At 36.9% G+C, this 14,362-nt stretch overlaps 1 protein-coding gene across 1 annotated transcript; it reads right to left on the bottom strand.

The window, feature by feature from the left end:
* Window positions 1-2,415: 2,415 nt before the first annotated feature.
* Window positions 2,416-13,078, bottom strand: zgc:113293 (uncharacterized protein LOC550593 homolog). Its single transcript, XM_058762070.1, has 6 exons — window positions 12,727-13,078; window positions 11,546-11,890; window positions 9,987-10,289; window positions 5,271-5,573; window positions 3,869-3,970; window positions 2,416-2,973 (listed from the first exon to the last, which is right to left on the bottom strand). Exons 1-6 carry the CDS (start codon window positions 12,764-12,766, stop codon window positions 2,957-2,959), a joined length of 1,110 nt encoding a protein of 369 aa, XP_058618053.1. The 5' UTR covers window positions 12,767-13,078; the 3' UTR covers window positions 2,416-2,956.
* Window positions 13,079-14,362: the final 1,284 nt, after the last annotated feature.

The following is a 14,362-nucleotide window of genomic DNA, read 5'->3' on the forward strand; positions in this document are numbered from 1 at the left end:
TGCTTTTGTGCTGCAGGGTCACATATGTTATCCGGTTCGCTTTTATTTGCATACCACCAAATAATAATTTTTAAGTGTATTTCGGTAGTTGACAAAATGCTTTTTTTTTGTAAAATTTCTTAATTTATAAAATAACTTTTTTTTTTTTTTTTTTAAGAAATGTATATTATGTATGTAGTGTGCAGTCTGATCTTTGAGAAAATATAACGTAACAATATAACATTTTTACTGAACTGTACCATGAATTTGTCCTCTGGTGTGACATAACAACAACAACAACAACAAACTCTTAATAATACATAAATAGGAAGAGAGATGTATCTTTATTGTTAGACACTTATTTTCATATAACATTATTTATTTAATATTAAATTATAATTAACATTTTTTTCCCCATGACGTATTGGACAATTTCAAGACAAACTTTGCTGTCATTTGTTCAAAACTGCTGAAAATGGTAGCATGTTAAGTTGAGTGATATTTGTATCTCCCCTGTTGCAATACTCAACTGTTTTATTAAGATATTTTGAGATAAAAACAAATCTGTGGTTCTTTCGTGTGTCACACCACAGGACATCACGTCACACTAAAGGACAGAAGTGGTGTTAAATTATTTATATTTAATTCTGAGCACGTCAAAGGAGAAAGAAAGTTGAATTTTGATACAACAAAATAAAACAAAAATTAATTTATCAACAAAATGTAGTCTCTTTCGATCAGTATGTCACTGAAACTCTTCTAGTCCCCGCTGCATGTGCGGCACAGCTAAATATTATTGATATTCAACCTATATTCATTAAGATATGATTTTTTTTTTTTTTTTTTTTTAACTATATGGCTTCTCTTTTTAAGGCATCATTTTTGTTGTATTTTCTTTCTGCATCGTTCTCTCAGGATCTCCTCCCTTCTGCGTGGATCCCGGTTAATGTTCTGTCTATATTCTCGTGTCCTCTCTCTTCCACTAATTCCTCTCCCTTGATTATTTCTGTCAAAAACAATGTATCACATTTTATGCTTATTTTCATGACACTTTATAACGAAGTTTTCTGTAAAAACATCAGAAAATAATTTAATGTAATTATTGCATTTAAGAACACTGAAAACGATCGAAAAAAAGAATAAAAGGAGTTAAACAAATCTTATTTAATTATATAAAATGCTTTTTAAAGAGAGCTTGTCCTGTGGAGTGACAGTACAAGCGTCACACCGGAGGACGTTTCAGACTTTTTCTGTCAATTAATGACCTTGCTATACCAAGCTAACCTGTCATTAGTGGTTAGCAAGACACATTTGCATAATTTTCCATGATTATGTAGTTTAACATGCAGTTTTTAATTAAAACGTATAATTGAGGGGTGTCACACCAAAGGACAACAAAACATAACAAAAAAGTTAAATATTTGAGACAAAATGTACCATGTGCTCGCTTCACAGGGGCTTCAGTAACACGAGCATGAATGGAGTCCTTCAACTAATTACAGTTTTCTCAGGAATTGCCGATTTAAAATCAGGATTACTGTATAGTGTCACACCAGAGGACATGGTTTTCAGAGACTAAATGCATCAATTCCTACGCTTTCAGAAAAATATGGATGAAAAAAAATAATTGGCATTTATTAAAATAGACACTTGTACCATTATGCCGGAGGTATTTATTAACATTTGTATGCTTTTCTTTTTAATTGATAAAAGTTGTAATTTATTGAACCATGCTTGAGACAGTCGCACCACAGGACAATTTTGAGATTTAGGTCCAAAAAAATAAATAAAAATAAAAATCGAGTAACACTGCAGCTATTATAACAACAGGTCCACGTAGGACAAATAAATGTTTAACCATTTACTGCATTTTAAGTAATGACAACATTAAGTATATTCATTTTTATCTTGTGGGACAGTGAAAATGCCACGTCACATCAACATTATGCAGCTTAGTACAGATAGCCTGATCCTCCTTTTCCTGTTCTTTTCCAAGTCTACACTGTAAAAAAATAAAATAAAATAAAAAATAGTTGAGCCAACTTTAAATTAAGGCAACCAGCTTCAGCAGATTTTTGAGTTTTCTCAACTTGTCGTTTGAGAAATTTGAGAATCTCCAACAAAAATAAGTTGAGCAAACTCAAAAATCTGCTGAAGCTGGTTGCCTTAATTTAAAGTTGGCTCAACTTTTCTTTCTTTTTTCTTTTTTTACAGTGTACAGTTAAATAACTTTTTGATGTTGAAAGACAGGGAATATTAGGCCTACTTTGATATTTTGTTATAATTTAACTATTAATCTGATTACGTTGCAACTTAAGAGTGCAGTGATTAATCATAATATAACACAGAATGGGTTTAATTGATTGAAACTGGTTACAAAGTGAACTGTAAATGCAAATTTACCTGTCATTTCACTTCATCCAATGACAAAGTCAATTTTTCAAAAAATAATTTATTTAAAATAAATCCAAGCATACAAAGGAAATATAGACTGAGAATGAAAATTAACAGACAAATGTTTTCCTTCAGAACAAAAGCAGCAGCTACTGCAGCTGATGCAATCTTAATATTAATAAAATACAAAACACACAAAATACAAAGTTTGTATGTGTAAGTGAGGATTAAAACATCTTCGGTCAAGTTTCACTTCACGACAATGTTCCAGTATCATCATACAAGTGAAATCTAACAAACCGCACTGCTTTAATTCTTCAGTCAGCAGCATGGAAAGACATCACTTCAGATCAACCGAAGGCTTTTGTAAAAACAGTCATGCTGCATGAAACCATCATTTTCATCATGTCTGGATGGACATTCTGAGCGATGGTGACAAACACACAATAAATCACATATTACATTAAAATACAGTTCTGAATGAGAGTTTCTCTGGTAAACTGAGTGCTTCTCTTCATGCTTTCTGGAGGTTTGTGCATGTTTTCTACACATTCTGTATTGCATCGTCACATTCTCTACAGCGTTAGCAATTTTCATCAGCTGCTTAAAACAAACACCACATGTTAAAAGAAAAAAAGTTTAGCAAAGCACTTTAAGAATGTTTTTCAAAATTTTTTTTTTTTTTTCCAAAATCAAACACACATTTTCCCCCAAAATAAATGCATACTTGAATATGCATTAAATTAATAAAATAAAAAAACCTTTTAGATTTGCACTGTATTCATTTACTAACTGCTTGTTTTCTTTAAAAAAACAAAAACAAACTAAGTATTCTATGTTTTCTTTTTATTTATTATACAATTAACAAAAAGCAAAATAAAAGGCCTCTAACACTAGCGTGCTCTATTCTTTTTCTATCCGTTTTCTTTTTATTTCTTATATAATTTTTAAAAAAGCCTGTGTTAAGCTAACTGAGACGTGCTATAGCACTTGTATATCGTTGCTCTTTTGTTGATTGTGATTGCTTCTGTTGTCCTCGTTTGTAAGTCGCTTTGGATAAAAGCGTCTGCTGAATGACTAAATGTAAATTGATCAAAAGTGACAGTAAAGACATGTATAATGCTACGAAAGACTTCTATTTTAAATAAATGCTGTTCTTTTGAACTTTCTATTCATCTGTGAATCCTGAAAAATAAAATGTATCGCGCAGCACGACTGTTTTCAACATTGATAATAATCAGAAATGTTTCTTGAGCAGCAAATTAGTATGATTTCCGAAGGATCATGTGACACTGAAGACTGCTGAAAATTCAGCTGTGCATCACAGAAATAAAATACAGTTGAACACATTCAACAGCTGTTTGAAATTGTAAGAATATTTCACAATGCTGCTGTTTTTACTGTATTTTTGATCAAATTAATTTAGCCTTGGTAAGCTGAAGAGTTAACCGTGTTGTAAAAGGCGCTATATAAAGTAATGGTGTGTGATACTCACTCTCTTGTTCCGCTTTTCTGCGTTTTCGACAGACACAGAGTAAGACAGCGATCACGGTGACAGGAATCAGCAGCAGCAGCAGACAGTAGAGCAGAGACTCGTCTGGAACCAGAAACACGTGCAGACCGCTTGGTGTCAGGCACAATAACACAACCAGGGAATACAGAAATTAACTTAAAGCATTGCTCCATGCAGTTAAAATTCGGTTTTCCTTTTCTAACCCTCATGTCAGTCCAAACTTGTATAATTTTCCTTCTTCAGTGAAACACAAAAGATGATATTTGAAACATATTTCAAAAAAAAAATTCTGAAGAAAAACAAACATGTATAGTTATGAAAGCCAAAATATTATATGTCATGGATGTATATTTACTGAGCAGTGCTCTGTTTTGTAAAGGAGGGACAAAAATGACAATATTCACCTGAGATTCAGAGACGAGTTGCAGGAGGGTAAAAATTACTATAGAACGATGGCAGCAGCATCGTGTTGTTTTTACACAGATTTGTAGCTCTATTAGTAAAATCTGATGAGTTTAGCAGTTTTCACTGTACAAAATAAATCTGTAAAATAACAGAAGATGTACTGGCAGCTCATTACACACAACATTATCCATTAATTTTACGGACATTTCTGTTAACTCTAACGCAATGAAGTGTAAAATTCAAAATACTGGTAAAACACCTGTGAAACAATAAATACGGAAAAATTCCTTCAAATTATACACTATATTGTGCCCTATTTCTACAGATTTTTTTTAGAGCGTTTTTTGCATTATATGATAATGGTGACATTTCAGAAATAGAAACCAAAAAACATTTTTTCTGATGTTTGCATGCCTGGAACTCGAAAAGTATTCAAGATAATTGCATTTCCTTTTAGATTTTGGTTTTTAAACTTTTCTTTTGGTATCTTAGTTTTTTCCGTTTCCAAAGGTATATGTATTTCAGTGTGAGTAAATTGATAAATTGTACACATTTTCAGTGGTCAAAAACAGCTTCCAGTTATTTCACCTGTACAAAAATAGTCAATTATGCTGCTCGATATTGCAAACTGGTATTTGTACTAATATCATACTAATTTAATTCATTATCATAATCATAAACACACTCGTTTGTAGCACAAATAATTTTATCGTTAACTGCACTTTGTTATTCTTTGGTCTCGCGTATTCAAAGAAAAACAGCTGGATTGTACAGACAGCAGCTGAAATATTCTTCAGATATCTTCTTATGCGTTTCGAAGAACATAAGGGTGAGGAAAAGCTGACAATTTTCATATTTGGGTGAATTATGCCTATTAATGTCAGGCACAACAGCATAAATGCCCAAACGTTCAATTACGACACAGTCCAGTCTAGTCTGGAAGAGTCCGTGGTGTAAAAAGGAAAGGAGCAGAATAAACCTGAGGCAGCTGGAGGCGGCGGGCAGAGATCGGTGGTGTTGAAGAGCGTGGTGTGGTTGCTGATGGAGTTATTGACCACACAGCTGTAGGTGTTTTCATCGTGAGGCTCCACATCCAGAGGCAGAGACAGAGAGCCGTTGAAGTCAGAGCCGCTGACGCTGGACACTAAATCACTGCCCTTAAAGAAGGACAGAGTGACCCGGGACGCATTTGTCACTAAACACATCAGGACACACGCTGCACCTGCAGATCTGTGCGAGTCCTGTGAGGAGTCTGTGCTGATGACGGGAACCGGGAGAGGAGCTGGAGAACAAATATAATCTCAGAAAACAATTACATAAGAGGCTCACACATCCAACGAGCTACAACAAGACTAAATGCATGCAGAGCTGGGTAGATTACTTACAAGCTGTAGTCTGTCACTGATTACAGATTACATGATGAAAACTGTAATGTAATCTTGGTAATGTATTCTGACTAACATATTTTATAAAATGCAAAGAGAAATAAAATATATTTCATTCTTTGTTACCAACATCATGAAGTGCATTAAACATTACATGTGTGAGCCTGGAGCCAAAAGCAGTCAATATGAACCTTTCATAACCCATAATAGGGGCACTTTAAGTGATTGAGGTGTTTTGTTGTTGGATGTAATAATGAATACAGCAGTCATCATTTACTCCCGACATCTGAGCCGCTGAAGACGCAGAGGATTAACATTACTTTCACTTGAAGTGAATGCGCCGATCCCCGATCTGCCTAAATGCGTCTATGTTTGCGCAAATCATTCGTGATCCAGTTTCAACTACAGAAGTGAGTATAAGGGTTTTTATGAATCTTTGCAAATCGCCTTTCCTAATAATGTGCTAGTTAGATAGTTTCACGGCTGAAGTTTAGAGTATGCTCGTCACTCCATGGAAGAGAGGGGCGGGGTCAGCAGAGCTCATTAGCATTTAAAGCAACATGGACTAAAAAAACGGCTTGCTGAAAACAGAGCTGATTTTGACAGGGTAACAAACCGTTGAGAAATTTTAACCAAAGCATGTTATAGACTTTTCATTAAGACCCTAAACAATCATATCAACTTCTGGAAAATGGGCATCCGATGACACCTTTAAAGCATTGCTCCATGCAATTAGTCCCTCAAATTAAAATTCTGTTTTCTTTTTCTAATCCTCATTTCAGTCCAAACTTGTATAATTTTCCTTCTTCAGTGAAACACAAAAGAAGATATTTGAAACATTTAAAAAAAAATTGTGCAGAAAAACAAACATGTTTAAATTTAATTAAATTTACACACGCAATTGTACTGCAGATAACAACCACTACATTTCTCTGACTATTTCTTCATTACATTTACATTACACTTTGCTACCCGTGTGCCACCAACCCCCCTACCGGTTACTTTTAGTCGAAACCTACGCTCCCTTTCTCCTTCCCATCTCTCCTCTGTAGTATCCTCCTCTCTTCCCTCACCCACCCATTTCTCATCTCTGGATGTGAATGCAGCTACTGACACTTTATGCTCTACCTTAACCTCTTGTCTAGACGACATTGCCCTCTCTCCTCTAGGCCAGCACGGGCCGCCCCTTCTAGCCCCTGGTTATCCGATGTTCTTCGTGAGCATCGGACTAAACTCAGAGCGGCAGAGAGAAAATGGCACAAATCAAAAGATCCGTCAGACCTCAGTAAGTATCAGTCTCTGCTCTCATCTTTCTCTGCTGAAGTCCACACTGCCAAATCCTCATATTTCCAGAACAAGATCAACAGCGCTCCAGACATGCGTAATCTCTTCAGAACATTTAATTCTCTCCTCTGTCCCCCTCCACCACCTCCCACCACTTCTATTACAGCTGATGACTTTGCCACTTTTTTCACAGACAAAACTAGATCAATCAGTAGTCAGTTCTCACCTCCACGCACACAGGACCCCCAACCAACCACATCCACTGCTAATACTCCCATCTTCTCCTTCTGTCCCCTCACTGAGTCTGAAGTATCCAAACTTCTCCTCTCCAACCATCCTACAACATGTCCTCTTGACCCAATCCCCTCACACCTTCTGCAAGCAATCTCTCCCACGCTCTTACCGGCACTCACACACATCATCAACACATCCCTCCTCACAGGCATCTTCCCCACTGCATTCAAGCAGGCTCGGGTAACCCCACTGCTCAAAAAACCTACATTAAACACTTCTCTTATAGAAAACTATAGACCTGTCTCTCTCCTTCCATTCATAGCGAAAACACTTGAACGAGTTGTCTTCAACCAGATGTCATTGTTTCTTTCACAGAACAACAAACTGGACGCTAAACAGTCAGGATTCAGGAGTGGCCATTCAACTGAGACTGCGCTTCTCTCGGTCACTGAAGCCCTGCGAATTGCAAATCATCAGTCCTCGTTCTGCTGGATCTATCTGCCTCTTTTGACACTGTCAATCATCAGATCCTCCTCTCCACTCTCTCATCACTGGGCATCGCTGGGATTACACTTCGCTGGTTTGAATCCTATCTCACTGGTAGGTCTTTCAGGGTGGCCTGGGGAGGGGAGGTATCCAAAGCACATCGACTGTTCACTGGAGTTCCTCAGGGATCGGTTATTGGACCCCTCCTCTTCTCCACATACACTACATCACTGGGTCCCATCATATAGGCACATGGATTCTCCTACCACTGCTACGCTGATGACACACAGCTCTATCTCTCTTTTCAACCAGATGATCCAACGTTAGCTGCACAGGATCTCAGGTTGCCTGGCGGACATCTCAGCATGGATGAAAGAACATCACCTGCAGCTCAACCTGGCAAAGACTGAGCTTCTTGTCTTTCCTGCCACTCCAACTCTACAGCATGACATCACCAACCAGCTAGGTACTTCTACAATTACCCCATCAACTTCGGTCAGAAATCTTGGTGTAATCTTTGATGACCAGCTGACCTTCAAAGAGCACATTGCAAAGACTGCTCGTTCTTGCAGGTTTGCACTACACAACATCAGAAAGATCAGGCCCTTTCTGACGGAGCATGCTGCACAACTTCTTGTCCAGACCCTTGTCATTTCTAGGCTGGAGTACTGCAATGCTCTTCTGGCTGGACTTCCATCAAACACAATCAAACCTCTACAAATGGCTACCGGTTGCAGCTCGCATCAAGTTCAAGTCATTGATGCTTGCATAGAAAACAACCACAGGCTCAGCACCTGCCTACATGCACTCACTATTACGAATCTACATCCCCTCCAGAAGTCTGAGATCTGCTAGTGAGCGACGCCTCGTGGTACCATCACAGAGAGGCTCAAAATCACTCTCCAGAACATTCTCGTTCACCATTCCTGGCTGGTGGAATGATCTTCCCACCCCTATCCGGAGTGCTGGATCCCTGTCAATCTTCAAGCAACGTCTGCGCCCCATTCCACTCCCTTTCCAGCAGTGCACTTTCACTCCTCCATAAAAGCCCAATTTCACGTGCAAATCAGTAAAATAAAAAAAGGATTTCTGCGTATGAGCTCAGAGACGGAACAGAACACGGACATGTAAAGTCATCTTTTAGCGCCTAAACAGTCAAATACACGCAAAAACGTGTAAAAATGCGGCACTTATTGATTATTCACGTAAACCCTCATTGGATATGTAATAAATGAACGTAAAGAGTTGAGAATGAAAATACGTGTGTAACAGTAAATTGGATCCGTGCGGCTCTTAAAGTGACAGCGGGCTAATATTCCTGCTGCGACTGTGTGCTTTATATTAATCAAACAACAAAAGACAAATTCAAAATCACTCACTGCTCTTGACTGAAGGACTTTTGTAGCTTTAATAAGAAACAAAGGAAGTTTAATTCTTACAGTGAAGACTATGCCGTTTTATTTTACAATAGGTTATTCAATTTCTCTAGTAGGCTGTTAACTGAATACTTTAGACTTGGATTAAAAAAAACAAAAAACCTTAAAAGCACAGTTTGTTTCATTTGTATGTTTTTTACTTTATTCCTTTGCTTTTTTATTACTGGCAGTTTAATTATTTTCAATAATTTTGAGGACCTTTTTTTGTTTTATTTTTTACTAATATTAGTTACTCTGGTATTATACTGTGGTATTGAGAATTGTGACATTTCGCTGGTCTCTAAAATGTAGATGTCATAGCAACCTTATTTACAGAAAATATATATTTGATATACATCACTATCTTTAAATAAATCTTTCATATAAAGTTTGTCATATGGCCCACTAATAACTGTTTTAAATAATTGTGATTACAATATTGCCCAAAATAATCGTGATAGTGATTTTTGTCATAATCGAGCAGCCCTACTGGTAAAACACATGTAAAAAAAATACGGAAAAATTCTGTATTTTTTAGAGTATTTTTTGCATTATATGAATTTATATGATTATATGATTTAATTCATTATCATAATCATAAACACACTCGTTTGTAGCACAAATAATTTTACCATTAACTGCACTTTGTTATTCAGATTATAAAAAGGGTAAGAAAGAGATGGTTCTTTAAAGAACCTTTGACTGAATGGTTCTTCTATGGCATCGCTGTGAAGAACCTTTTAAGCACCTTTATTTTTAAGAGTGTTGTTGGGTGAATTATGCCTTTGAATGTCAGGCACAACAGCACAAATGCCCAAACCTTCAATTACGACACAGTCCAGTCTAGTCTGGAAGAGTCCGTGGTGTAAAAAGGAAAGGAGCAGAATAAACCTGAGGCAGCTGGAGGCGGCGGGCAGAGATCGGTGGTGTTGAAGAGCGTGGTGTGGTTGCTGATGGAGTTATTGACCACACAGCTGTAGGTGTTTTCATCGTGAGGCTCCACATCCAGAGGCAGAGACAGAGAGCCGTTGAAGTCAGAGCCGCTGACGCTGGACACTAAATCACTGCCCTTAAAGAAGGACAGAGTGACCCGGGACGCATTTGTCACTGAACACATCAGGACACACGCTGCACCTGCAGATCTGTGCGAGTCCTGTGAGGAGTCTGTGCTGATGACGGGAACCGGGAGAGGAGCTGGAGAACAAATATAATCTCAGAAAACAATTACATAAGAGGCTCACACATCCAACGAGCTACAACAAGACTAAATGCATGCAGAGCTGGGTAGATTACTTACAAGCTGTAGTCTGTCACTGATTACAGATTACATGATGAAAACTGTAGTTGGGAATGTAATGTCGGTAATGTATTGTGACTACTTTTTCTCTAACACATTTTAAACTTACCATTAAACGTACCATATTAATATAAAAATGCACAGAGAAAGAAAATATATTTCATTCTTTGTTACCAACATTATGAAGTGCATTAAACATTACAAAAGCAGTCATAAGCAGCACATGTATATTTGTAGCAATAGCCAACAATACATTGTATGGGTCAAAATTATAAATTTTTCTTTTTATGCCAAAAATCATTAGTATATTAAGATCATGTTCCATGAAGAAGTTTTGTAAATTTCCTACCATAAATATATCAAAACTTAATTTTTGATTAGTAATATGCATTGCTAAGAACCTAATTTGGACAACTTTAAAGGCGATTTTCTCAATATTTTGATTTTTTTGCACCCTCAGATTCCAGATTTTCAAATAGTTGTATCTCAGCCAAATATTGTCCAACAAACCATACATCAATGGAAAGATTATTTATCCAGCTTTCAGGTGATGTATAAATCTCAGTTTTGAAAAATTGACCTTTATGACTGGTTTTGTGGTCCTGGGTCACATTTAGTCATTTAGCAGACTTTGTATCCATGAGGTTTTATTTTTTTATAATAAATAAAAAGAAAACAAGTAGATAGAATAGAGAATGCTAGTGTTAGAGGCTCTATTTTTTAAATAAAAAGAAAGCAAGTATTGTAAAGAGTGCAAGTGTTAAAAAAGTGCCTTTTTGTTTGTTTGTTTTAATGTATTTTATTACATTACATGAGGGTTTCCCAAACTGGGCTTAATGTAAGAACTGCAGTGAGTGTGTGAGTAGAAAAAAAGCTAATAATTAATTAAATAATAAAATATGTAAAAATAAATTACGCAAACACTTGAACACTAAAAATAGAAATAATTGGTTTGCCTGTTTACCCTGTTAATGTGACTATTAAGCAACATCAGAGAACTGAAAACATGCGAGTGTGTGTTAAATTATCGAAATATGAACTTCCTCAGAGATATTTCAAGTAAATATTTCAACAGGTTTGGCTGAGAAAAACATGTGAATCTCTGCATTACATGAACAAACATCAATAAAATATATTGAAAACACTTTCTTACCATAGACTTTAACATCAAACTTCTTGCGGGAAGTCTTTCTGTTGTGGATGATAGTTAGTTTATAAAGTCCAGAGTGTTCAGGTGTGGTGTTATTAATGGTCAGCGATCCGGTCTTATGGTCCAGCTGCAGTGTGTCTCTGAAGGGCATCTTTCCACTCACAAATACAGAGAGCATGTAGGACCATTTCATGAGCTCGGCTACCCGGCTGCCTGGACTGTCAGGCCCAAACCTCCAGACGACGTGATGGTCTCTCCGAACCGAGCCGATGCCGGTGTGCAGGGTGACCGAATCTCCCAGCATCACCCACACGCTTTCAGTGTTACCGGTGTCTGCGCCAAACACACCTGGAGAAGCACAAACACCACAACACACCAGACTCTTCTGAAATCACTGCATGCACTGACTCTTAACTCAGTCCTAGCTGAGGATATGTGCTTTTGAGTAAGAACTTTATTGTCACTGAACATGTGCAATGAAACCGCAACCTCCAGGTGCCTTCTTCATACAAATAAGTGATGAACCACGTACATATTATTCACTAAAGACTATACAATATATAATTCTGCACAGTACACAGAGGACACATAACACAAGACAACAAATGTGCATAAATGTAAACAATGGCCCGGTTTCACAGACGAGGGTTAGCTTAAGCCAGGACTAGGCCTTAGTTAAATTAAGACATTTAAAAATGCCTCAGAAGAAAACGTTACAGATGTGCATCTCCAGACAAAAATATTTTAAGATATGTCAGAGCAAGATATTTTTAGTTGAGACAGCTCAAACATGCAAGCCTTAAGCTATGAAAACTGTGTATGTGCATAAATGCAGACATTATGTGCAATTAAGCAGAAAGTGACAAGTGATGAGGTACTAGCCTATAGTTGACATCTTGATAAATAAAGACTTTAAACTAGATATTGCTCAAATTTTCTAATAAGGTTCCATTCATACAGCCTATCACTGGCTTTAAATCATTTGATGGACAGCATGATTAAATTATATTTGATGTCATTAAAAAAACAACTAAAAAAAAACAACAGTGTCTCATAGTTACAAACACAGGCCACATGCATATGGAAAGATAACTTTTTTAATCAGTTATCTATATTGCTCCAAACTAAACAATGTAAAAACTAGATCAGATACCATTTTTTTTTTTTTAAAAAGCAGCACTTACCGCCCAGTAAACAGAGTAGGAAAGCAGATTTAAGATGCATTGTGCTCCACACAGTATCTGGTCTGAACTGAGGTCAGGTGCGCGCTCAGAAGCACTGCTCCACACTCATGCAAACTACTGAATCGGTCTGAGTGTGAACGCAGCGCTCGTGGCTCCTCGATCACGCGAGGGAGTGTTACTAAGAGGCGCGCGCTGAACACACACGTGCTTGTGCTCGTGCACCGCTAGACGGCGAACCTTTCTAACCTCAGATGCGCATGAGAGAGAAATGAGGAAGAAGAACCTATTTCACATTTACTCTATTTCTGTTATTACTCTAAACGATTCCAGCTTCAGATATCAGCTTCTCTATGTCTCGTCTTCCACCAGCTCTGTAGTATTTCAATCAGGTTTTATTGCATTCTGGTATTTCTGACAATAAGGAGTTAATGATGTATTAAACTCATTAAGCTAGATCCCTTAAATTTAAACCCAGCTGCATAATTTTAGCTTCTGATCTACATTTATTATTGTCATTACTTCACAAATCTCCAGACAAGCAGGGAAAACTCAAAGTGAAACATCTGAGATTTGCTTGAGATGTTGTGAATAATGATGGAGTTTGTTAACGAGGAGAGAGAAGACAGGAGAGATGCAGAAACATGAAGAAACTGAGGAACAGAGAGGTTGCTGATGATTCTTCATTAAAGGAATATTGTGGGTTCAGTGCAAGTTAAGCTCAACTGACAGCACTTGTGGCATAATGTTGATTACCACAAAAATAATTCTTACCTTATGCTCAAAGTGCTATTGATAAATGATGCTATTTTGAATTTTACACAAATAAAAATAAGGCTCTGAGACTTACAGTCTCCACAATGACATGCATCATATAAAGATGAACTGTTTTAGGTTGTTGTTGTTGGTGGTGGTGTTTTTTGTTTGTTTGTTAGTTTTTTTTTTTTGATGAAAAGAAAAGTTTGTTTAGCTGAACATTTGCCGTGTTGTTAAAAGACAATGCAATCCATTGAACACACTGTACTTCTATCAATCATAGCCTTGCGTCTTCATTCAGTCATAAACCCTGATTAATGTCTTTTGATGTGCCAGACAACTAAAAACATTTGAGGGCATATTTATGTTTAAAAGGACACAAAACTTACAGTTTAACTAATAAACAGCGTCAGTGAGCCTCACTTGGCATCTGCCAGGTTTAATGGCTTTAATATGAGAACGGCAGAATAAGTGTTATTTGAATGTGTTTTTGTTTCAGGTTATAGTACAGATAATGAAACCTTTCACAGTGAGAACAGGTCTGTTCACATACACTAATGCTGATGTTTATCACACTACTGTGTAATTTCAGCTTTTCTTAAAAGAAATAGCCCACGTAACCATAATATCCATTAGGCTTTGGCCACCATCTTTACATTTTATTGCATATCGCATTGTGTTTCAGTCTCAGTCCAGTGCAAAGACAGCTCAATGAAGGGTCAGTTGAAGTTCACTTTAATGTCTTTCATCTTTGTTCCTCTTAAATTGCTTTTTGATATTTCCTCCCATTCAATTTAGATCCAGATGAGAAAGAGCATGAGCATTTAAAACGGCATGAACTTCAGCGCTGCAATCTTATCAGCTGGCTCATATAAAGAAACAT

The sequence above is a fragment of the Onychostoma macrolepis genome, chromosome 02, assembly GCF_012432095.1.
Source record: "Onychostoma macrolepis isolate SWU-2019 chromosome 02, ASM1243209v1, whole genome shotgun sequence".
Classification (NCBI taxonomy): domain Eukaryota; kingdom Metazoa; phylum Chordata; class Actinopteri; order Cypriniformes; family Cyprinidae; genus Onychostoma; species Onychostoma macrolepis.

What these genes read in the sequence shown, in the direction of transcription:
- zgc:113293 (XM_058762070.1), bottom strand. Translation starts at nt 12,766, where the DNA reads ATGCATCTTAAATCTGCTTTCCTACTCTGTTTACTGGGCG. An exon ending in CCTACTCTGTTTACTGGGCG is followed by an intron (nt 11,891 to 12,726) that starts GTAAGTGCTGCT and finishes GTGCTTCTCCAG; the next exon opens with GTGTGTTTGGCGCAGACACC. An exon ending in GCCGCCTCCAGCTGCCTCAG is followed by an intron (nt 3,971 to 5,270) that starts GTTTATTCTGCT and finishes TTCTGGTTCCAG; the next exon opens with ACGAGTCTCTGCTCTACTGT.